The following is a 26,020-nucleotide window of genomic DNA, read 5'->3' as shown; positions in this document are numbered from 1 at the left end:
GCGTATCCATACACGCACATATACAAAGGCACGCACGAACATACATAAGTAGGTTGACCCCCCCCCCCCCCCCCCGAAAAAATTTCTGGCTTCTCTCCTAGCTGATACACATCGCTACATAAACAATGATGTGTGTTTATGCGTCATTCGCCTTGTCCCGTCTTGGATGCGCTATACCTTTGGATGCAAGTGTTATCGTGATGTAAATTTCATGCAAATGCAGTTTTCAACAATTATATTTATCTGTTTCTGGCGCTAAAGCCATTACGTGATAACTGGTTGGTTTATCTGTCTCAATAAATGTTTAGCTCGATGTGCGGTGTTCGGTTAAAGAGTGCTTAATTCTTATGCATCAATTTTATTTAAAGGCTGGTGACAAAGAGCCACCTTGAATACCCTCGTCACTGCTGTATTTCAATGTATAGTTACAAAATAACCCGAATGCTCCAGTCGCTGATGCGTACGCCTACCTCAGCATACATAATTGTAGTAGTTTTTGTCGATTAAAAGTAATCGTAATGTTCCTTTGTTAAAATTTGTGAATATTTCTTGCAAAGGAAGTGTTATGGTGTCCTGGAGCTGTTCCGAAAATGGTTACCTAACTATTCGTGCGTCACTTCGCGACGGTGGATGCTCCTGTTGAGCGCCACCGCCACGTGCAGGCGCGTCTTCGTTTGCGCGCACCCGCCGCGCCGAGGAATTGTGTGCCCCCCTCCCCTCTTCCCCCCTCGCACACACACGTACAAGAGATAGCTACACCCCCCCCCCCTCCTCCCCTCGCTGTTCTCCCCATCTGTACATAGCCCATTTCATCCGTCTTCGGCGTTTGTTTCTTTGCCTGGGGCTCGGAAGAGCCACCTACGGACTATGCAACTTCAATGGCGCACCATCCACCCTCTTCTTCCCGTGCTTTCTTTTTTTTTTCTTCGAGAAGATAACCCTGCTCCCTCCGCCGCCCTCCGTTCACACCACCGTCCCGTTTCTTCTATTTTATATACCTCGTTTTTCTTCCGTTCTCGTATTTCACTCCGCGGCGCCTCGTTTGTTCGTTCCCGCTCTTTTCGCTGCCCAGAAGTTTGCCCGATACGGGATGTTGTGGGAAGCGCACGCCTGCCTTTTTCAATGGCAGCGGAGGGGCCTTTCGCGAAACAAGCATCGACAAGGGTACTTGAAACGAATGCATGGCTGAAGCTAATTGCTGCTGCAGGACACACAAAGGATCCACTGAAGAATGCACCGAACGTTGCCGAGTCGGCTGGACTATTCCGGCACCCACAGGTCAGGCGACGCTCCGAAAATCTTTGTTTTTTTGATATACGAATGCGCAGAATGTAAAAGTGCAGAAATATCCAAATCACTCTCCTTTGTAATAAGATCATCATAAACAACAAAAATATTTTCTCTGGGGCAGGGCTTTTGCAAAATAAAACGCTAAAAAGAAAAAAAAGTGACGTCACAGTCGCCATATTGAAGTGTTGGTGAAATCTGGTGAAATTTTGTTCTAGGGTTGGTGTCGGAGCCCTTTTCCAATCTGGCAACGCTGCACTGGGGTACAATCGCGAAACGATAGCTTTTCCGATGCCTTTCCAATACTTTTCGCGCGTTTCGCGCTTCGCTAGTGGTCAGAGCGACGGTACATCCGCCACAACCGCGTTATCGACGCGAGCAGCCGTGGGGTGCAGTCGCGGTATGGTGCCTTTTCCAATGCTTTTCGTGCTTTTCGCGCTTGGCCAGTGCGACCGGTGTTCGGAGCAACAATTCGTCCGCGTTATCAACGGGATCAGCCAGCCGCGAGTGGTGGATAAGAATAGCATAGAATAAGGCGTAAGTCATCGCTCCGCGATAGCACGCCTGCATGACGCCGTTGTCGGCGAATATCCAGTGTTAGCGTGTTGGTGCAACTGTGCAGTTCGTGTTGCGCGCCCGTGCTTGTTTGATTCGTTCGCGGAAGCCGTTGTTTCTGCGTGCTTTTCAACGTGACATCGCTATGCATATATGAGAATCGCGTCGTAACGCTGCTGGGGACGCAAAGGAAGCAGCAGACACTTTTTGAATGTTGGAAATAAAAGTTTCACTGTTCTACTAGCTCAGGTCAGCCATATTTTTTTCGATTTCACTACAACGAAATGTTTGCTTCAACGAACATTTTTCCGAGCACCGTCAATTTCGTTGTAGCGGGGTTTGACTGTAGATACTTTTTATACTTCTCTAGATACAAAAGGATTTCTGTTCTTAAATTTAGAAAACAACTGCAAAACGACGCTAGGTGTACTGTGCAATGGCCACCATGAGGCGTGACTTCCAGTATATATCTCTATAATAGGCACACAATGATTGGAACCAGCCACTGATGTCATTGGCTGAGCGAAATGTGAAAGGGAATGTTTGTTTCTCATCATCTGCTGGGGGTTCTGAAATTTGTAGACTTCAGTCCCCTTTGCACCTACGCACAAGCATGGCCGGTGCAATCTCAGAGGTCAAGCAAAGAAAGAGAGACTCTGCGGTTCCCCTGCAAGATGTGCAGTACATAATTCTGGCTTGGATTTAGAGCGGGCTTTGTAATGCTGCAATCTGAGTAGAGATCATGGTTGCACACAGTTAACTGTACCATTTAGGTAGGTCTCACCAGATTATTTGTTTTCCAATAGCCAGAATTGGAGGCGCTATGCTGTTTAGAAAATGGGTGCACGGTAGATTTGGTTGCATGCTGTTTGAATTCACAAAAAGCTGGTTGTTTATTGGATATCAGGGCACCATGGCGAAACAAAGCAACCTCTCGTTTAATTTCAGCCTGACAGATCACTGGCACCATCAAGGTGGAATAAACAAAAGTCTGCTGTAATAAATTCCACACACATGCCATTGAATGCTGCGCCAATCTCATCAACTGAGTTACATAAATGACGATGAAACAGCGTACCTTTTCAGACATGCCCCACTCCTTGACCATGTTAGTGGCAAGTGCAGTTGCCTGCTTCAGGTCACTTGAAGCACCTGGCATAAATATGCAAAGCAAATGTTTACATTTATGGGTGTTGCTGAAAAAGACAATGCTACAGGGAATTCCATCATTTACTCATGTCCCTAATATAAGTGGTATTTACATCAGCTAGCTATCCATCAAAAAGAGTGAGCATTAATTACACAATCCTCCTCGAAGTCTGACTTGTATCGTAGCTTCCTCCACTGATCAACCACACACTGTCGCTTTCATGTTTTATGATAGGGTGGAAAAATTAAGACGCAACAAAGACAAACACACAGCACTTCCACAATAAGATGCGAGGCAGAAGCAAGCACAAATGCTGGCCCTGGCTAGCAGCCTAAAATGCAGCATGCAAAAAAACCCCAGCAGCAATCACACAACTTCGTCCTCATCATCTGTTACTTGTCCCGTTAATAGGGAGGCAATCGCCGGGCGGATTCCAAGGCCTGGCATATCGGCCCCCCTAAACGCACCACGAAAGCGCGGACAATTTAGAGTTGGTCCTTTTAGTGCACCAGCGAACGCCGGTTGTGGTCCAAAGACCGAGTCAGAGCCAAGAGTTGACACAAGTAACCCGTCCACGCAGCCGCACTACTACCTTCTTGGCCTCCTTTTTTTGCCGTTCATCGACTGAGTGGAACGGCCTGCCCCATTCTATCGTTGATATCACCTGCCCATTATCATTTGCTCAAAAGCTTAAGCACTAATTTCTTCTTATGTTTATATGTGGCTACTAGTTATATGCATAGGTGGTTATTGTGTATATTTTATGAATGTACATATTATTATTATGTATATATGTCACCCAATTGTAAACCCACCCCTTATGTAATACCCCCTTTGAGGGGGCCTTTAAGGAAATAAAAGTGAAGTGAAGTGAAGATAACAGAAACAAAATATATTCTCAATTAAGGCAGTACAAGCATCACACATACATGCACTCTCGGCTGGTATCAACTACAACTCACAATACAACTTAGATGTTGTTTCAAACAACAGGAACAAACAAACAAATCGTGCTACAAATGCAATCTCATGCATTACAACCTATTCAAGAACATTAAAGTCCTATTCAAGAACATTAAAGGCCACCTGCACACTCGGGCCTGTGCGTCATCTGCTTCATGAATCTGTACCATGAACTTGTAACACGAACCAGTACTACGCTGTGCCATGGCTGGTCTGGAGGCATGCGCACTCTCTCTCCCACCTGACCTTGGCCGTACAAAACATTTCTGGCACTTGCCACTAAGATATGACGCATGCACACTCCGAACATGCAAAAGGCAAATCGTCGGCACTCTCACCCACGCAAACTGCATCGCCACACAATGCATGAATTGATAACAGTGGGCTTTGTTTTGCTAATTCTAAAATGCTGACACAGTACATAATTGCACAGCGTGATCAAGTTTTTTCAGACAAGCGCACTTACTGGCTTGTCTGAGCATTGTGATATGCACTTCCTCTCAGTCACAATGTATGATCAAATAAAGGTTGCGCCTGCCTATCCGTACGCCGCTACACGATTCCCAAAACAAGAGGCGGTACGCCGCCATTTACATTCACATAGTTACCCACAGAAACGGCAGATAAGTTGTTTTTCTCAGGCCTACGGGTGAACACCCCACTGACAGCATTGGTGCACAAACTGCAGCAGCAGCAAGGGATTTGAGATACATAATGAATTTCCTTAAACCTACCTTTTCATTAGTGTTTCTTTCTCGCATTAAATGCAGCTATTGTATGCGAGGACGATGAAAACAGAAAGGCGAAACTATGAGCTTTTGAACTCTACCAAAAAGGCAGCACCCCACGGCGGGAAAGATGAGAGACTGCTTCATAAATTCTAGTTTTCATGCGATTTTGAGCTCCTTTCTCATAGTTCGCACTGATTAAATTACTTTTTCAGGCTCAGTGCAGTTTCAGCTAAATCGCTTTGACATAGTATGGATAGAAGGCAGCACAGAAAATTGGCAGCATGTTACACTCTATGTAACATTTGAAGGCGAAACCTGCTGCACACTCGGTAATGCATTAAGCTACACAATCGGGGACCAGACTTCCTGCAAGGCATAATGAGCCACAGTGTAAGACACGCATTAAATTACCTTGATCTCAGTCAATTGCAGCCCCCACAAAGCTTTCTGCATCTCACATGGTGTTGCAATGCCTTCAGGATCAGCCCACTACTGACTGAACGACAAAGTCAATTGATGGCGGACATCGTGTGACATCAAGATGACGTCACAAATTTTGGCTATAGCCAGATGACATAGCAGATAGTAGAAAGATGGAAAAAATTTGTGAAGTCATTACTCGCTCGGATAAGGCCACGCGAGTTTTTTGGATGGGGCTCTCAATTCTAACGGAGGGGAGTGCCAACTTAGCTACTTTAGGCCTTAATAAAGACATTGAAGATGCTGGGGAGGGCAGCTCCACAAGACACTCCCTAGCAAAACAGCCAGTGGCCTCCCTTGTGCACTGTCTGGTAAACAGCTGTCGCATGATGCTTACGATTAAACTCTTGCCCTTAGTCGCCAGCTGCTCTGGAGCATGTGACAATGACGACAGTGAGACCCAAAATGCAGCGGAGGGTGCTAAGGCCCACAAGCACAAACCAACCTTAACTTAGCGCTATAAGGTGCACTTTCATAAGGAGGGGTAAAGCATGAGGAAAGATCACAGAGCATTTAAAAAACTCTTCTTATTCGGTTTTATGCAGCCTTATGGCCTTGTCGTCATAAGGAACAAGCATGGGAGTGAGGTTATGAACTTTTTCAGGCTTCAAGGTTGGTTTATTAGCGAGAAAAAAATGTCCACATGCTCCTTAAAACAATAAAAGAAATGCAGAAGTGACTTCATCTTGTAACGCACTGCCTGGAAATTGACAAAGATCGAGGAAACAAAAGGCGCACACAGGGTGATGTGCATCACCCTGTGTGTGTCTTTCGCTTTCTCTGTCTTTGTCTATTCCTGGCAGTGCATTACAAGATGGAGCGGTACCAACTAGCCCCCATTGCAGCTACATTAAATGCAGAAATGCATGCCCGTGCAAGTTGTGGAAAAGCACGTCTCTTCAGGGCATGTCATGTACTCTTTTTGTTTGCTAACGTTTTACCATTGTTATAGCAACTGGCGGCTCACGGAGACCGCCGTGCAAGTGCCATGTGGAAAAAGACACGCCGATCCATGAAGTGGCAGTTTTACAGAAGCTCCAACAGATGCATGAAGTTTTTATTGCGATAGCAATTATACGGACGCTCTTGGCTGGTTTTAGCCGTTGCCATCATGCCCCGGATATGTATATGTATATATATAGAAATAAAAGGCACAAAGAAAAATAAATCTGAAGAAAAAAATTCCAAAGCGCACCATCGGGATTCGAACCTGCGACCCCTCGCTCCACAGCGTGCTGCTTTAAACAGCTCGGCCACACGCCACCGGCTGTTTACCATAACAATGGCAAGCTATTTATACACACCATTTAATGCTAACGGCATGCAGAGCTCGGATGTGCTTCAGCATGTGCGGTATCACCCGCGAGATTGCCCGAAGGGCGCGCTTTAAAGCAATGCTCCTACATTTCCCTTCAGTTTGAAAGCTGTCCTTGAGACGCGTGCTAAAAAGTGGCCCATTTCTGTACCCACTCACGATGTGGAACGCTGAGTAAACAATGCGTCAAACGCCACCGCGCGGCAGGAGACTCGGAGGGGTCACTGCACGAGCCGCAGTTTTCAAGAAAAAAATATCTAAGAGCGTTGGGTTGTAGCACGCTGTTCAAACATGAAGTAACAACTGTAACAGTTGCTAGTTTGCACTCGTCCTGTGTCACGGCCGGTCTGGAGGCGCGCGTTCGCTCCCTTCCTTACGGCCTGAGCAGCCGCCGGGAGTGCAATGGAACTTTTTCTATACAGTCAAGATGGCGCGCTCCGCGTGAGGGCGTCGCGAGCCAACCCCCCAAAGCGCGTTGCGCTGCATGCGCTTCGTATTGTAAACTAGCTGTGCCCGGCCAATTTCTTGGGCTAATTACTTCTTCCGGTTGTAGGAAGCGGGGAAGGAAGTACAGGTGCGTGTGGGGACAGTGTGGCTTTCTCGCCACTCGGCAAAAGAAGACGTGCACGCAGCGCTACAAACCACAACAATCTTTATTTTTAAAGACCTGACCACCTTATATTCAGTGGAGGCGAAAATGCCTGATTCCCATGTTCTTAGATTTAGGTGCACGTTAGAGAACCCCAGGTGGTCGAAATTTCCGGACAGCTCCCCTACGGCGTCCTTCATAACCATATCGTGGTTTTTGGGGTGGCCATGCATGCTGATGCAGATATTACCAAGTGCGTCCTTGTGCACACTTTCTACAATGAGACGGGTAACCTCATCTTTATGGCGAGCCACTGAGATAGGGTTGACTTTGTAAGCATGATCGGTGCGACTAGAAGTATGACATGGCGGTAAAATATGTGATCGTCACTACAGTCTCTTACCAGCAGTGTATTCCTTTATGCGCAATATATTGTTGCAGTACCAAGGCGAACATTCTGTTTCCCATTGAAAGGATTCTCTGAAAGGCTTTTATGTTTCCTCTTCTTCTCCGGCATGCATTATTTCATCTGAATATTTTTCTCATTTCTTCACATGCGCACTGAAGACTGCATCTGGACTCGTGTGAGCTTGGGATTCTGTATGTATGCAGGGACTCAGCGTAGTGGGGTGCGACTTGGGCTTTTATTCTGTTTTTGTGTACTTTAGTGCTTGTCTGAGGCTATATGAGCGCATGCTAATTCATGTTATTCTTAGCTTGTGCGTTTATTTCTATTTTGAACAATGTATTATTATTATTATTATTATTATTATTATTATTATTATTATTATTATTATTATTGTTGTTGTTATTGTTGTTGTTGTTTTTGTTCCTGCTACTGTGATTGCGACTCAAAGCTACTTGTGGAAAACAGTGGCCGTGGCCATTATGCAGTGACTTTCACCTTTTTGAAGTATTTGTTTCAAGATTAAAACACGAATTAGGATGCCTTCAACAAAAAACGTGCAATTTTTGTTATTTTCAAGTACAGCGACGACCGGCATGTATATTTGAAAGAAACGTTTCCTAAACCATTTTTCCCAAAGAATAAGTTTTGCGTCATTTCTTACGCCGGCCAGTGACGGATCAGGCAGCCGAGCCTTCTGGTGCGACGCACGATCACACATGCGCGCCAAATGCAATATTCATTCTCTTATTTATTCTCGAAGCTACACAAAAATAAAAGAAAGGCTTCGTTATAACCGCGTAAATGTTCTGCCGAACAACAGAAGCGGGCGTATGAGCGGCTTGCGCCACACCTTTTGAAAAGCGGAATTTACCAGAGTGATCATATATACTTGCTACCATATTTCTCGTGAAAGAAATTTCAACGGCGCGGGAATAAACACGAATGCATGAAAAGGAGCTGACACGGACATTTTCGTGCATTCGTGTTTATTCCCGCGCTGTTGAAATTTCTTTCACGATGAACTACCAAGTCGCCCACACTCTCACTAATCGGTTTACCCTATTTCTGTTGCATTGGTACCATGCATACCAAATAGAGTAACTTCAGAAAGGGCCGCAGTAAGTCTGAAGCCAAGCACTCCCTGCGCGCGCTAGCCTCCGCAACGGTCGGGAGCGGGTTGGCTCGGAGCGCCCCCACGAACTTGCGGCCATAGGTAGAAACAGCCCCCCGTGCGCAGGCCGTAAAAAAGGAGCGAGCGTGCGCCTCCAGACCGGCCATGCCTGTGTATACCTGTGCATTCTTTTCAAGCATCCTTCCTTGTCTTTGAGCAGCACGCTGCAAGTGTTGAGCTGTGACCGTTGTTAGTTTGCGGTCGTCCTGTGTGGCTTCTTTTCGTGAGTCCCTTGTGTTCGAGAGGCGCGCTGCAAGAATCGAGCTGCTTGCTGTTTTTCGTGTGACATTCTAATTTGTTGCTATCGCATTCATTGCTTTGCCGTTGCGGCGAAACTGTGACTTTTAGGAGCTGGCTTGCCAGGTTCTTAAGCTGGGGCAAAGTCCCGTGCTGTAAGTGTAATCTGAGTTCCAGAGGCGACCGCTACAGGCGCAGCTCGCACGAAAGAGAAGTCTTCTTCCTCTTGTTCTTCGAGCGCCTTGATGATGATAATAATGCAGGCAAAACCACATATAGCATAGCCAACTATAGCATGCGGCGCTCACTTCACTCCAGCTGTGTGCTTCGATACTCATAACATGACCGAAGAAGATAAGGCGGCGGAGCGGAGGGCTCGCAAGCCAGCTCCTCAATCATCATTCACTTCATGGATATGGCATGATTTTTTTAAGCATTCAACAAGAGCAACGTGCAGCCGTACACTGAGCAGCAGTTTTGTGAGCGCTGGGAAAAAAATTACACCATTTCCCGCTAAAGGGGACCATGAGGCGATGTGAAGCCGGAGCACTTGCAAGATCGCGTTCCGTTGGCGTTCGTTGGGCATGCTACTGACCTCGCGTCGTGGAACACAAAGAGGAACGCTACGCGCGTCTTGTTTTCCCTCTCGCCTGGCCGTTAATTCTCACAGGGCGAGCGCGGAACGCGCTCGACAGGCGCACGAGAGGTGGGCAGCGTAGGAGAGGAGAGAGAGGGAGGGGGGGGGGACGCGCATGCGCTGGCGCTCATCGCGGCATTGCGCAGGAGAGAATTGCAGCATGTCTAGCCCGCGTTTCAGAGGAAGAGTGGAGAGGGGGAGGGGAGAAGGGGAAAGGGGAGAGAAAGTGAAGAGGGGAAAGGGGAAGTGGAGAGGAAGTGTGTGGAGAGGGTATGCGCATGCGCAGTACACCATCATGCCGCACACCACCACCACCACCACCGGTTTGAACTCCGCTATAAGATGCTTCGCATCTAAAAAGACCCCTTCCTGCAGCGGAATGTCTCCACTTCCTTGTTTCCCAAGCTCCTCATTATGGCAGGTGTGCAATCTATAAATAAAGACTTGCCTGGAAACCTGGCTACACAATAAAACTGTTCCATACTTGCAGTGCTTGTGTGGCATCCTAGAGCCTATGAGAACAGCCTACCCGCAATAAAATCTTCACACATTCAGCAATGCAGGACACTGTGGCCTGAGATATGTCCACCACTCACACTCGACCCCAAACCCAGGCTGCACACTTGTCCAGCAGGCGATGTAACGGCACAGCAATTGTTGCCTTGTGGGGTAGGAAAGCATGGTAGAAGTTGATAAGCCCCAGAAGAGCCTGCAGTTTGGCTATGTTCGTGGGGTGAGGCATGTTTAAGATTGCCTGTACCTTGCTAGACACTGGAGGGATCCCTTTGGCATCGATGAGGAACCCCAGAAGTTCCACATGATCCACACCAAAATTGCACTTGTTGACCTCAACCCGACTTCCTGAAGTCAACTGAGGGCACGGAGGCGGTGACAAAGCTCTTCTTGCCGAGCACCAGCGTTGATGATGTCATCAAAATACGAAACACCACAAGGTTTCTATCGGGTTTTGAAAAATTCCTGGTGTGACACTTATGCCAAACTGTAGTCTTCAGATGCAGAATGCCCCCTGGTGCAAAACTATAGTTCGTGCTTCCACAGCTTCCTTGGTCACTGGTACGCCTGGGCCAAGTTTAGTTTAGCGAATACTTTTTCACCCGATAGGTATGAAAGCAGATGGCTGATCACCAGCACTATGCGCAGGACTGCAGGGCCTTGTTTTGATTAATACACTTGCAGTCAGTGCAAATGCAAATGTCCCTGTTTGCCTTCAGAGTAGTTACAATGCAGTAAAAGCTCATTCATTCGGATTTCACGAGACTGTGAAAAATGTCCGAATTAACTGAAATGCTGAATTATCAAAAGCATCCACAAAATAATAAACATGCGTCTATTACATCATAGACTTTTACTTTCATGATCAATACGAAAATCCTTTGCTTATTTTGTATAAAAGCAGTGTAAAAGCTGCAATTTTCGTCATGGCACTGCTTCGTTCAAACGACACCACGGCACAATACCCCCTATGTCTTACCATATTTACTCAAATGTAACGTGCATTTTTTTCCATATTTTTGCTACCTGAAGTCGACCCTTGCGTTACAATCGAATGCCAAAATTCAAGTTGCCTGAAAAGTGCAATGATGCCCACAATTCTTTTTAGTTTTAGTTCTTCCTTCCTGGAATGTCGCCCCTCGCACTACAATCGTCGTTGCGTTACAATCGAGTAAATATAGTAATTAACCTGAAATGTGTTCTGCACCCCTCCTCTATTGCGTACTGCCCCCACCAACACCACCACACACACATAACTCTTTTACCAGCAAAATTTTTTAGCACACAAGTAAATGATAAATGCATCGAACTTTGAAGGTAATCCACCTACATCTATATTGAAAACGAAAGCTTCATTGGGTTGAGCATAACAATGTCCATTGATGGCAACATCGTACGTAATTGCATCATCATGCCATATGGCGGCGCAGCCTTTACAGACAATGTATCATTCGTTCACGATGAAGCAAACTCTCTCATCGGAATCACTCTCATTGATAACAAAAATGTAACTGTGTGTAACCCATAACAAACAATAACTGTGACTAGCACTGTGGTGTACAGTGCTGTGCAGTGTTGTGTATAGCGCACAAGGGACCTGCAGTACGGCACAATGAAGGTGCCAATGAGGCATGCAATATCTGTCGGCCAACACATGCTCTGCACAAGCACGTCAGCCGTGTAAACAATGGCATTACCTACAACCTGCATAAACGAAGTTAGCTCTGCACAAATGTCTGTGTCGGCTCGTTTCCACAATTTACCACCCAGTTCGGGCAGACAACATGTGCTGAACATCAATTGGAAACTTGTTCCTCATAGTTTGGGGATTTGGACTAATGTCTCAGCCCTGTGGTGACAGAGTATACATCAGCCTTTACTCGCTTTAAACCAAATAGGCAGAACAAGTTTGCAAGTTCTCCGTGGGAATGCAGTCGTACTGCCTTAATCCAGATGCTCCTTTGCATTTTCTTTTGGGAAGCTGAAGGTCCCCACTTGCGATGGCAAATAAGTCCGGGATCACAGGATCACATCCTGGCACTGCACAGCAATGCCCGAGTCGCAGGCACTTTAGTGGGATTACAGTCGAACCCGACTATATCGAACCCGTTTACAGCGAATTATCCTGTATATCAAACAAATTCTGAACACGGTATAATTACAGTGAGAAGTCGAGCCCGACTATATCGAACCCATTTATATCAAATTATCCCGTATATCGAACAATTTCTAAACACGGTAAATTTACATCGAGAATATATAGCAAAAGTTACTGTTACATCGAACGAAAATAGCAACGACAACCGATATATCAAACTCCATGCGTCTCAAAAGTGTCCCAGCAAGTTGGCTTTCCCTCGCGGTGGCGGGAAAACTGCCAGCGCCTCCCTAGAAAAAGTGGTTTAGACCCGGCTGTGGACGGGCGAAAACCCCCCTGCAAAAAATGATCCTGGCCTGCTCGCAGCGCTTACAGCCAATCAGAGGCCGTCGTGCTTTCTCCGAGGCACAGAGGCAGTACAAGTGAGTGCCATTTTTTTCTTTCTTTATGCTTGCGTGCCTGCTGCTGCCTCTTTTCCTCGAGTCCTCATTCAGCGTGGTCCGTGTTGGTGGTGTTGCCTGTTGGCGCTCCGTGAACTTTCTTGGCGTGTTGTCGTCATGGCTTGTGCAAAGAGGCAGAATTTGCCCTTCGCCGTGAAATACAAAATCATAAATCGAGTCGAGCGCGGTGAGAAGAAGTCCGACGTCACCGCCGCGTACAAGATTCCAAGGAGCACCTTAAGTACTATCCTGAAGAACAAGGCAGACATCAGGGCCAAGTCGGAAAAAAGGCCAGGTGCCCGCGGCGCCCGACGTGTGCGCACTGCTGTGTACGAAGATGTCGAAGCGGTCGTTTACAAATGGTTTGTGGACGTTCGGTCGCCCGGGTAGTATCAACGGATCGACATTTGACTAGCTCGTCAGTGCGGACGATGATGTCGCCATCATGGGCCAGCTACAAGATGAGGACTACGTTGCAGACTTCGTGCCGACCACGAGCCAAAGTGACAGCAATAAGGAAATTGATGATAGCCTGTTGCCTACATCCTCCAAAGTGATTAGTGCACTTGCGTTGGTCCGGCGCTATAGCGTGAATATGGAAGGTTGCGGCCTCAGCTGCTCCAACTCGTTGGACAACGTGGATGCGTGCATGCTGTCACAGGCAGCGAAGTCGTTGAAACAGAAGAAAATCCAGGACTATTTTGTTCCAGAGTAGGGCACGCAAGTAAGCCACCATATTAATAAAGTACCTTTCTTATTGGCATGTGCCTTTGTGTCATCAAATCCTATAGCGGGCCTATATCAAATTATGCCATATATCGAATTAATAAACATTTTTTGGAGAGTTCGATATACCCGGGTTCGACTGTATATAGCGAAAATTACGGATACATCGAACAAGAATAGCAGTGACTCCCGATATATCGAACGTCAAGCGGGGCAAAAGTGCCTCCGGATGTTGGCTTTCCCTCGTAGCGGTGAGGAAACTGGCGCTTTTCCCCACCGAAGATGTATATGGCCTGATTATCTCATTGGTGGCTACAATCAAGGCACGAGTGCAAATTCCTTCACCTACATAATGCTAGTATTTAACTTTATTACGGCTAGGTGGCGTGAGCCGCCGCCCGATCTAAAGGGTACAGCCTTATCCATCCATCTATCCATCCACTCCAAAAGTGGTTTAACCCGGTGGCACATGATTCGCTCTCCCTATTGTGACCGCGCCGCATCAGTCGAGCCGCTGTCACCCCCCTGCAAAAAATGATCCTGACCCGCCCGCAGCGCTTGCTGAGACAGCCAATCAGGGCCTCTTCTACTCTCGTCGTGCGAGCGCGCAGGTCATGCGAGTTATCTCCCTTCATTTCTCGTTCGTTGTGCTTCGCACCGTGCGTCTGCGCCGTGATGGATAGCGCGAAGTGGCAGAATTTGCTTTTCGCCATGAAGCTCGAAATTATACATCGAGTCGAATGTGGTGAGAAGTCTGACGTCATGGCAGCGTGCAAGATTCCGAGGAGCACTCTCAGCACGATTTTGAAGAGTAAGGCGGAGATTAGGGACAAAGCGGAAAAAGACCCAGTGCCCGTGGCGGCCGACGCGTACGCACGGCCGTGTATGAAGACGTCGAGGCAGCCGTGTACAAGTGGTTCGTCGACGTTCGGTCGCGCAACCTCCCCGTGTCCGGCCCCATGATCGAACAAAAAGCATGGCTTTTCTTTTTGGCAGGGAGAATTTTCAAGGTGGCTCCGGTAGGCTACAGCGGTTGAAATAAGGCACGAGATTGTCGGCAAAGCAGTTACTGGCGAAAGCCGAGCTGTGGACTTCGACAGTGAGAACAAATGGATGCAAGAAAACTGGCCCGACATTACAGCAAGATATGAACCCCGGGATATCTTCAACGCCGACGAAACCGCTCTGTATGTGAATTTATGACATCCAATTCTTCAGCAGGCTTATATCGAATTATGCCCTATATCGAACTGACAGGCGTTTTTTTTGCGAGTTCGATATATCCGGGTTTGACTTTATTAAGGCCTTCAAATGTGGACAGTGACCGTCATCAACAATGCAAATGGTTGAAAAACCAAGGAAAAAGGCGACCGGTGTGCCTCGCAGCTACATGCATCATATAAAACACCTACCGTCCACTAAAGCGCTACAAAGTAGGAAGTACTAGAGAATTAATTGGTAGTAACTTAAGAGTAATTAAAAATGATGTTGAAAAAGTACAGATGTTAAAATAGTGCACATTTTATGGCTTTCACCATCAAGTCGTCTTAGCCAAGCAGTGAAACACGCAAACTTAGTCAAGCTTTCACTGCAAGCGCAATGTTGCCACAATACAGTAAGAGCTGGCAATAGAGTCTATTCGCAAATACCCATCGACTGTCACACCACCAAGCGGATGTCAGGAGGAGGGTTAGCAGACGACAAACTGGCAGTCGCTCCCTTGTGCGGCTGTGCTAGCTCGATTGTCAATGCGTTGGTTGGAAAGAAGCACTATGACTCTGCATGTTTTGTGCATCCTTTAACAAACCGGGCCCTCCGTGACAAGATAAATTTGGTTCTTTCTTGCGAGATGCAAAGTTTTCATGAAAATAAGTGGTGAAGCACCCTGGGCAAGTCGTGCTGCCAATGATGGCCCACAGTGTACACATTTCAGCTACGCGAAGATTTCTGTAGCCACGCAGGCTAGTGAAATGTTAGTGTCTGACCTTTTCTGTTGAACCTCGCCCCATTTTGCTTAACAGTAAGAGCTCATTAATTCGAACTTGAAGGAGACTATAAAATCGTTCAAATTAAACGGAGTTCGAATTAGCAGGAGGGCGCTAGAATGAATGGACATCGCGCCGCACTGCACGGGGAGAACCCAAAGAAGCCACCTCTGGAATCATTATCGCGAATTAAGTGCAACTACAAGCTTGTGGCAGGTGATTTCATAAATGAATTTCATGGAGCTCTAACAGCAAACAGAATTAATTGATCAGCCAGTGATACGCCAGAAACAAGCACCGACATGCATTCATGTGAGCAGTGAGCCTCAATGTTGAAATATACGACGTTATTTATGCTCCAAAACACTCTTACTAAATGCGAAGCATTTCTTAGGGAACCTCAGGCACTTTAGGCGTCTCTCTGTCTGTCTGTCTGTCTGTCTAGCCACCTACGTCTGGGCGCTCTCCCAGTCGTCTACATAGGTTGCAATATACCAAAATTTGCATAGCATAGGAGGAGTGTATGACGAACACGATTCACTGGTGATGATATGAATAACGCAAAATACCTGCCGCATACGTCATGAAACCCTTTCCCTCAGTCACGTGTGGCACATACCCGCATACCAGAGTTCATGTTATGTGGGTATGTGCCACAGGTGATAACTGAGTCTCAACGCAGTAACCGTGAACGTACACACTGACACGGAAGGAAAGTTATAATAATAGTAAGTGTTGGGGTTTTACATCCCAAACCACAATATGATTATGAGAGACGCCATAGTGAAGGGCTCCGGAAGCTTTTACCACCTGGTATTCCTTAACGTGAACTGACATCGCACAGTAAGCGTCCCTATAGCATTTCACCTCCATCGAAATGCCACCGCCGCGGCTGGGATCGAACCCGCGACCTTCGGGTCAGGAGCCGAGTGCCGTAACGACTACACCACAGCGGCCGACGCAAGGAATAGGCAGTTGAAGACAGAGCACCCCTGGAAGACGCTGGGCTACATTCCACTCGCCCACGTGGTCCGCAATGTCGACCACGTGGATTACGCAAAAACCAGGATCAATGCTCCCTACAATAACTCTGCCGACAGGACCATGTCCCTCATGATTACCGGTGATTTCAGCATTGATTTATCAAAACCCAACAACGCCTGGTTCTCAGACGGCATGAAATACGGCATGAATGTGGACAGGGCATCACATGACCCCGGTGCCACGTCCAGGACTGAAGGTATCATTTCTTCGTAAAAGCCATCTGCGGTTTCCACTAGCTCTACTATACCTCGCACTTCACTACACTTAGACCGTTCTTAGCCGCGATCACGAACGGATCCGATAACAAGTCCTGTCCAGCTGCTGGCGCTCACTGATAACAGTGATGATGACCTTATTCAAGAACTGCCAAGAACCCTTCCACACATGCACATGGGTTCGTGAAACGTGCATGCGTTCTCCGTCATAATAGATAAGTATAAGCATAATAACTAGGGGTGTGCGAATATTCGAAATTTCGAATATTTTTCTAATAGTGTTTGCTGTTCAATTTGATTCGCACTGGAATTTTACTATTCGAACTTCCCAAAAACAAATACAGTCAACGTCTCATTGAAAGTTACCCCTGCAGATTTTCAATATGCTTCACCTCATTACACTCGCGACTAAGATATCCCTAGTTTACTCGCGACTAAGATATCCCTGATCGGCGAGCACCGCACGCAGATTTCGGACGCTACGAGCAAGGTCGCTCACTTTCCAGCCTTTTTCTTCAGTGGCCAAATGGCAGTGAGGAAAAAAAAAAAGGAGGCAGCATGAAGCCTTGCGGTCAGCTTTCACACGGTGACCTTTCCTGACGCCGTTCTCTGTAGCTACGACCGCCTACGATGAACCAAACAATGCCTTGGAACGCAAGAAGGCATAAATGCAAGAAGTGATAACCGCAATAACTTTCCATCACATAAAGGTTCACTGCGTCCCTAAACTCGTCCACGCCACAATGTGCCGCAAAAGGTCGTCCGTCTTTTCGGTAACGGCAGAGACCGGTCGACCGGTGAAAACGACTTCCGCGCGATTGCGGTGATGCCTTCGCGCATAAGCATCAGAAAAGAGCGAAGGCGAGGTGGTGGCCGTCGATGAATGTGCAGTTATGATTTATAGCTGACAACCTTATATCACAGTCGTCTGTAGATATCTTCTCAGCTGCGCGTGTGGCATACGCCGTACACTGTGCGGATTGACGGCGGTACGAGCGCGCCATGCTGCCGTTCGCAAGTTCGCCGCCGCGTCGTGCGAGACCACTTTGAAGTGCGCGTCACTTTGTAGAAACTAAAGTAGCTCGCTGTTGTTGCGCGGCGCGGGCACCGAAAAACGTCGATGCACTGACAGCGAGCGTATAGTACTGCGTGTTTGACTAGGTGACAACTCAAGTGCGCCACGCATCGTCGTGCAGGGCCGCGAGAGCATCGCGGAGACGTAGAGTGCGCGTTGCTTGCAAAATGCTTGTTTTCGCCTTGTTGAACGAACAGGCTACTCGCCGCGCCCGTGCACGGTCCGGAGTGAAGCTGGCCCGAAGAACATACAAACGCGCGCATACGTTGCGACTCCGTGAGTCACAACGTATGCGCGCGTCACAACGTATGAGCAGGCGACGCGCTGCACGCAACTAGCCAGGGATGATCGGCTCCACGTGGCAGTACCGCACTTCAGTGAAACAGTGTCAGTTCATTGCAAAGGCGGGTAATTAGCTCGTTAGCACGTAGCGGGCGTCGCTTCACGACGCGAGAAGGCTTAGCTTGTCACTGGAGGGGTTGTTATAAGATTTTAATAAAAATGCACAGAAAAAAAAACGGCTTGGCCGCTGAGTGCACGTTTTTAAAGGCGAGTCCATATACAACAAACTACTGATACAGCGACCACTTTTCGCGACACTTTCGAATTCGTTATAAGCGGGTTCGACTGCGTATATCATTTGCACACTTCTCTAGCGTCATTCTGTAACGCTTCGCACAATGTAAAAAACTGCGACACAGTCATCTTCCTGTGCATGCTTCGCATAACATCAATTCCCATGGTACGTGGGATCTGCAGAATTTTTACATGGCAGAGTTAACGCAATCAAAATTAAATATAATGGGTCATTTGAATTTGCTTGCGTTTCCTCGGTCGCAACCCCACAAGCATCGCTTGCAGCTTGCCTAAGAGCTCCAGTGCAGCGTCCGAATTCTCATCTGCGTAGAAATGCTACTGTTTCATTGTTTTGCATTTTCAACACATTTTGATCACTGCAGGCCAACTTCTGCAAGGAGCGATGAAAACCAGGGGCTCCCAGTTCGAATTAACCATTGTGGATACCGACGCATTCGAATTATCGCGAGTTTTCCCCCAGAGAAATACACAGGGCTCTGCTGGGACCAGGGCATCAGTTCGAATCAACTGCGAGTTCGAATTAACCCTTTGACGGTTTACGTCGTACACGTACGGCATCACCTAACAGGCACCAAAGGGTTTACACCGTACCTGTACGTCATTGCCTGTACATTTAAAACGCGTGCCTTTTTCGATCATTTCTCTTGCTTGGCATGTGCTGCCACATTTCGGGAACAGTACGTGGATTTTTTCTAGTGCCGATGCCTCTCAGTTTCTTTTTTACGCTCTATTACAGCGGTCCGCTGGCTAGTTTCGGTTTAATCCTTCGGCCGGTTCCTGCTTATTGCGCCCACAAAACTGATGGCTTTTTGATTTAGAATGCTTCAAAGGTGACGAATTTGTTACTATCTCATTTATTGCTTCCCGGTAAGTGATTACGCCCGTTTCCGTGCAGGCACTGACTGACAGAAACGATGCCGCTGTAGTTGTGTTTTCTGTTTCGGGTACTCGCAAAAATCGTTTCCGTTTCATTGGCGATAAGACGAATGATTATTATACCGTAAAAACCGGAATATAGGTCGAACCCCAAACTTTGAATCTCCAAAAGAGAAATTTAAAAAAGTCGCAAAGTATCGCGGCGCACCATTACCATGATAAATACGCGACACAACCAGCTGCACTGTGGTGACATTTCTTTTTATTTGGACACGGATATGTAGTTAAACGCCAGAAGGCCACAAAGTGCTGTCACTCAGACTCGTCTGAACTTGAGTCGGACGACGCCTGCTTGTCACTAGTAACGTCCCAGAGTGCATCGTTCTCCGTTCCATCCAATGTGTTGCTGATGCAGCATTTGCGAAAAGACTTGCACACCATCTCTTCCGGGAGAGATTTCCATGCTGACGATACCCAGCCACAAATGGTCGCGAGAGGTGGACGTCGTAGGCGGCCAGCGTGGGTCTTGGGATTGTCGCCCAGCATCCACTCATTGTAGAGCTCGCGTACGCGATCTTTGAAGAGTTTGTTGAGCACTACGTCCAGTGGCTGGAGGATTGATGTTAGTCCCCCAGGGATCACGACAAGATCCGTCTTGCCATTGGACAGGGCTCCCTTTACATTGGCCATGAGGTGGCCTCGAAATGAGTCGTGGACCAACATGCTCGGTCGCTGAAAAAGTGCACCGGGTCACCGATTCCACACGAGCCGGATCCATTGGAGCATGAGGGACTCATTCATGAACCCCTTTTCTCTGGAAAATGATATAAGGGGGCAGCTTCTTTCCATCGGCTGTGCACGCGAGCATCACTGTAATGCTCGTTGCCCGTTGTCAAGAGCTTCACTTGCTTTGATCCTTTAGCCGTCACAGTCGTGTTCGAGGGCATATCAAACCAGATCGGAGTTTCGTCAGCGTTGCCCATGTGTCCCATCATGTAGCAACGCTGTCGACGAAGCTGTATGACGAAGCGCTGATACTCGACCAGCTTGTGGTCGAAATCTTCGGGCAGTTTTTGGCACATGGAAGTACGCCGCCGCAGCGCAAAGCCCTTCCGCTTCATAAATCGGTGCACCCACGATGGCGAGCCCTTGAATTGCGCCCTCATGAGCCCAGAGTCACGCACTATCTCGAGAGCTGTCACACAGATGCACTCCGCTGCCATGAGTAGCGACCTTGCACGCAGCTCCCGGACGAACTCGGCGAGTAGCGTTTCCAGTTCGGGGTGCACTGCAGTCCGTCCACAAAACATTTTCTTTGGTTGATGCAGGATGTGATGCGCTGCTTTTGGCTCCTCCAGTACCGGACGCTTTTCTCCGATGCACCGAATTCCCGTTGTGCCGCCAGGTTGCCGTGTGCTTCGGCATACTCGATAACTTTTTTCTTAAAGCCTATCATAAACTGCCGTCGGCTACCACTCATTTCTGAAGGAAACAGAAAAATAAAAACAGCGGATAACCGAAGCAGCCACACTTGACAGAAGAAAAAGCAAAATGGTGTTGCCCAACGGTGCCACCAGCCCGCTGCTGTTGATGCTCACGATGGCAATGGAGGCTTCTGACTTCAGCTGCCCATTGTTGCGAGACTTCCACATTTTTTTCTGCCAATGACCATATATCAGACGAGGGTCGACTTTTCATCGCGTTTTTCTGAAAAAAAAATTCGACCTATATTCCGGTTTTTACGATAGGTTTCAAGCTTGTTTTTGCTTTCCGGAAGTGCTCACAACTACACAATTTTCTTCAGTGCACTCACCGAATCATCGCTCAACTGGCGAATCAAAATTTGATTCAGTAAATGTCAGCCTGTCATATGAGGCATTACTTACGAGTTGAGATTCAGATGTTGATGAGTGAGCGGCATTTCAAAAGCACGCGTGGTGAGACGATGCTGACTGGATAAAAAGTGGCTTTTCTCCCTCCGTGTTTCCACTTGACGCCACTTCGTGCACTTATTTTTGTATGTCTATGAACTACACAGACGTTCATTGCAACGCATAATTTTTTAACAGTCATATACGTTTTTTTTTTAATTTATAATTTATCTTGCTGTTACTCGTGAAAAAACCATGTGCATGTAACAACACAAAAGATTTTTTGTCACTTTACAGTCACCCCAAAAAATTTTATACAATTTTTTCTTAGATAGATTCGTCTGAATAATTTAATTCAGCAATAAAAAAGATATTCACATTTTTTGGGATGCATTTTGCAAAAAAATAGACCCTCAATGGGTTAATGAGCTGTTAATGTATATAGCATCCGTCGGTGATTTTGTAGTGCATGAAACCCATAACATTGTATGCGGCGAGTCACATAAGCTCACAATGTCTTCTATAACTGAATATATCAGGGCCTTCGTAATTAATAGGTGATACACTAAATTAAAAGGTGTTATATTTTGTCATAAAAAAGAGCTGTATGAATCGTGCTAGTGACCGTTCAGTGATTAGGGGCTGCGCTTGCTCCACGGCTATCGTTAACTACGATGAAGTACCTGCCGCGTTGTGGACTCAATCTTATCCTCAGCTGATGCATTCCGACAGAGATTAAATGTGATTGATTGATTAATGGAATCACTGTATAACCACATTAATGGACCCCAGCTGGCCAAATTTGATCAGCAGTCCCACTCTCAATGTCTCCCGTGCATTTCGTTCATAGCCAGCGTTGCGCTGCTTGTTTAATACTTTGTTGATAGGTGGCAGCACACTACAAACAAAGTGTTCTGTGAGCCGAGAATGCGGAGCAGGCGAGGCAGCTCTCATGGGAAGAAATTTTTTAGATTGATTTTGACAATAATGTTGAAAGAGACTGTGCACCTTGGCGACGAGGATATTTCACTGGACATTGCATTGAAGGCTGTGAAAGCACCAATAGCGACAGCACCGATGAAGATGCTGCAGTGAGTCTCTTTAACGTGCTTCGCTGGTTAGCAATCTGTATGGAAGGTTTTCCACAATCGTAAGTCACTCGAGTGTACTTGATGTGCAATAGTGTTGAGAACAAAATAAAAGCATAATTTTTTGTGATGAGATGCATGTAGCGCAACTTTACATGCTGCCAACAAGCTAGACAAGCGGAAGCAAAACATGTAATCACGTCCACAATAATAATAATAATATCTGGGGTTTTACGTCCCAAAACCACGATATGATTATGAGAGACGCCGTAGTGGAGGGCTCCGGAAATTTCGACCATCTGGTGTTCTTTAACGTGCACCTAAATCTAAGCACACGGGCCTCTACCATTTCGCCTCCATCGAAATGCGACCGCCGCGGCCGGGATCGAACCCGCGACCTTCGGGTCAGCAGCCGAGCACCGTAACCGCTATACCACCGCGGCGGACCACGTCCACAAACCGCGCCGCTGAGTTGCCTAATGAATTTGACCCTTACCGTACGAACGTTGTCATTGTTCAGAAATTCTTCGACGTTGTGAAAAGCAAGCGTGTGCATTTGTTTCTAGGTGCTGATAAAACGTGAAACATCTGAGAGATGTGAACTATGCACTCCGCGTTCCTCCCCACGCAAGTAATAATGACGGTGCAACATGTTTAGAAACCACCGTCAAACACGCAGTCCCGTGCAGCGCAACGATGGCGTTACTATACTCAGCGAAAACTTTTCTTGTCAACACTGTGGAAGCTACAGAACTGAAACGCATGCCTGCTACCGCGCCAAAAAGCAGTACTTAAATTTATCGATAATTTTCTCGTTTGCTTTGCTGAAATAAACACTGCTTTATTTGTTATGAGACTCAAACAGTTGTAGGGGGTCGTAGGTAAAATACAGTTATTGTTCACTTTGCATGAATGCCTTCCTTTTCTTTCCATTTCTTGGACAGCACCACATCTTCAGCACACCCGTTTTCCAAAGTAAAACATGGCGTCTATGACATAGTGGGTCAGTGTGCAGCTGCAAATACACTGTTTAGTTCTCTGAGAAAAATATACTCGTAATATGACACTAAAATGTACACTGAACAATCGAAATGTTTCTCCCATTCACAATTTTCGTGTATATAACTTTCTAAACACGTTAAAGATGCGAGCGAGCAAAACCGAAATCAGCTGCAAACTGCCGTACTACTTGCGAAGCAACACGAATGTGCGGAAGCTCCGCCCCGCCTCCGTAGCCTTCACTCCACTGTCAAGATACCGTATATTGCAGACTATAAGTCGACCCCCCAACTTGCAACCCCTTCTAGGGGAAAAAAAGTTGACTCCGAACACAGCCTCATGCTGCGGCCATAGCTCACCAATAAGTTTTTCAGAAGAGGGAGTAATGCAAAGAAACATTTATTTGCCCATGAAACACTGCTTACGATTCGTCGTCACTTGAGAGAAGGACGCAGTCACGGTCATTGCCATCATGCGAGCCACTGCTGCTGCTCGCCGTCGGAACGGGTGCCAGTGGTGCTGAGATGCCGCATGTGGAAAACGCTGCACGGACCATGTCGGTTGGCAGTCCATACCAGGCATCGTTGACCCATTGCGCCCCTTCACTCAAAGAAGTGTGCCTCCTCAACCGCAGGGTATCGTCCAGACTTCGGTCCCCGAAAGGAGCGGCGTGTAGCAGCGCATGCGAAGATCCTGGTTCTTTGTTTTCTCCATTCCCTCACGCACTTTTCCGACACATCAAACTTGCGCCCTGCTTCAACGTTGCTTTCCGACTCTGCGTAGAGGATCGCTTGCCTCTTGAAAGCAGCGGTGGCATCTTCATCTTGGCGTCCATTTGGCAGCGTCGCAAATCGCGCACACCACTGCTCGCAAGCGAAGTGAAATGCAGAAATGGCGAACAGGCGTGAGTGCAAAAAGACGCGAAGACGCTTGTGGGCGCATGTGACTGGTCATGTGGTTTAGTTCCCCGCGAAGTGTTGCCAGCCCACATGGCGCTGCCAGCTTTTCTGTGGAACGCCGATGGTTTGTCAACGAATCATTTCTATTGTATGAAAATAAAACTGCAGGGCGCATCGCAAGATAAACTCCTCTTTATTCATACAGCATTGTCCGCCCTCTATCAAAGGTTTGAAATGCTGCTTTCGAGACCGTGTTTCCCAAGCAGTTCGCATTAATGCTGCGCGGCGGTGATTTTTAAACGCGCTCCGTAGTTTCGCCTCGCGTGGTTTCGCTATAGTTTCATGATCGTCGTGGCAGATTGCAAAAATGTCCAGCTCCGGAAGCGGCGCACGCGCGTTGGGAGATAGCTGTTGTCGTGACTCCGCTGCCTCTGCGGCTGATGTTATCGATGCGTCGAATAGCAGGAAATCCGAGGACGACGACCTTTCGTCAGACCCCACAGATAAGTCGACTTTACGATTCCGCGTATAGGTCGACCCCCGAACTTTGGAAGGTCATTTTATGAAAAAAAAAAAACATTGACTTATAACCGGCAATACAGTTGACTCTCGTTAATACGAAGTTCACAGGGACCGCAAAAAACTTCGAAATAAGCGGAATTCCAATTAACCACAACGAACGAAAAATACATTTATTTCAAAGCAGTTTATGAGGAAAAATCTGTGATTGTCGTTTGCTTCTGTTTGCTGAATCTTGCTGCAGAAAGCAAGTCCTGCAGGCTGTATATGTGCCCGAGTGCTTCCTCGGCATTGCTCTCAGCAGCGAAAAACTGCTGTGCGAGGGCAAGGCCTGCGGCCACATCAGCAGCCCACAGTAGTGGCTCACTTTCGGCGTCGTCGTCGTCAACCTCAGTTTCGTGACTAGCCTCGCTGGGCCGAACCATCTCCACGATCTCAGCGTCCGACAGCGCACCGCACCTTTCTACCTAACTGTCAGTGGCAACATACTCCTCGAAAGGGATGTCGCCGAGAGCTGGCAGGAGACCGTCGACGTCAAGCTCACTTGTACCTTCTTCCCCCACTGAACAAGACGAGTCATCATCTGCACCACTTGCAATGAAGCCGCACGCCCTAAAGCAGTTCGCAGTGGTTTCGTCCTCTACGCGACCCCACGCTCACGCCAGCATATGGATAGCACTGAGAAGGCTCACCTCATACTGACTTGCATTGTCCATACACAACAGCATCCACTCAAGAAGATGCTTCCTGTACAGTACTTTCATGTTTTTGATAATCCCCTGGTCCATTGGTTGCAACACCAATGTAGTGTTCGCTGGCAGGTAAGCGACACGTATGGCACTCAAGGGCGGCACATTCATGTGTGCACTGCATTGGTCTACAAGGAGCAATACATTGCGTTTAGATAACGCGAACTTGTGATCCAATTTTGTCAGCCAATCCTTGAATATGTCTGCGGTCATCCACGCTTTTTTGTTACACGCGTAGTCGACAGGCAGCGCTTTCACGCCCTTGAAACATCTAGGCTTAGCGGCTTTGACTATCACGAGCAGGCGGCATCGCTCAGTGCCCGTCATGTTCGGCGCTATTAGTACCGACACTCTTTCTTTGGCACTCTTCCCTCCAGCACAGTCATCGTCCTTAAAGGTCAGAGTCTTCTAGGGCAATATTCTGTAAAAAAGTGCTGTCTCCGTCTGCATTGAGGATATCTTCCGGCCGATATTCTCCCAAGTATTTGCGAAGCTGATTTTCCCTCCACGTAGCACATGTTGCAGCGTTGACAGCAGCCCTTTCCCCGTTCATGCTTTTAAACACCATGTCATGGCGTTGCTTGAAGCGTGTGAGCCACCCATCGGACGAAGCAAAGTTCTCGATGCCTAGCATCATCGCAAGCGATGAGGCTTTCGCTGCAACGATATCGCCGCTGAGAGGAAGTCGGTTGCTTTGCGCCTCCCGAATCCAGATGAGCAGCGCTTGCTCCAACTCCAGGTGGGCGCCGGTGCGCATTCGCTTGCGAGACATCTTGAACTGGTCATTTTCGAATGCATCCGG

The 26,020-nt window shown here is 47.4% G+C and overlaps 1 protein-coding gene across 1 annotated transcript in view; it reads right to left on the bottom strand.

The window, feature by feature from the left end:
• The window catches only part of LOC119393149 (ATP-dependent zinc metalloprotease YME1L), a 232,881-nt gene that overhangs the window by 18,836 nt on the left and 188,025 nt on the right, over positions 1–26,020 (bottom strand). Inside the window, 1 exon segment of the mRNA XM_049416127.1 lies at positions 2,921–2,994. Coding sequence (XP_049272084.1) covers positions 2,921–2,994 — 74 coding nt within the window.

The sequence above is a fragment of the Rhipicephalus sanguineus genome, chromosome 5 (genome assembly GCF_013339695.2).
Source record: "Rhipicephalus sanguineus isolate Rsan-2018 chromosome 5, BIME_Rsan_1.4, whole genome shotgun sequence".
In the NCBI taxonomy this organism is placed as follows: domain Eukaryota; kingdom Metazoa; phylum Arthropoda; class Arachnida; order Ixodida; family Ixodidae; genus Rhipicephalus; species Rhipicephalus sanguineus.
Note: the sequence above shows the minus strand (reverse complement) of the source record. Positions and strands in the feature narration are given on the sequence as shown.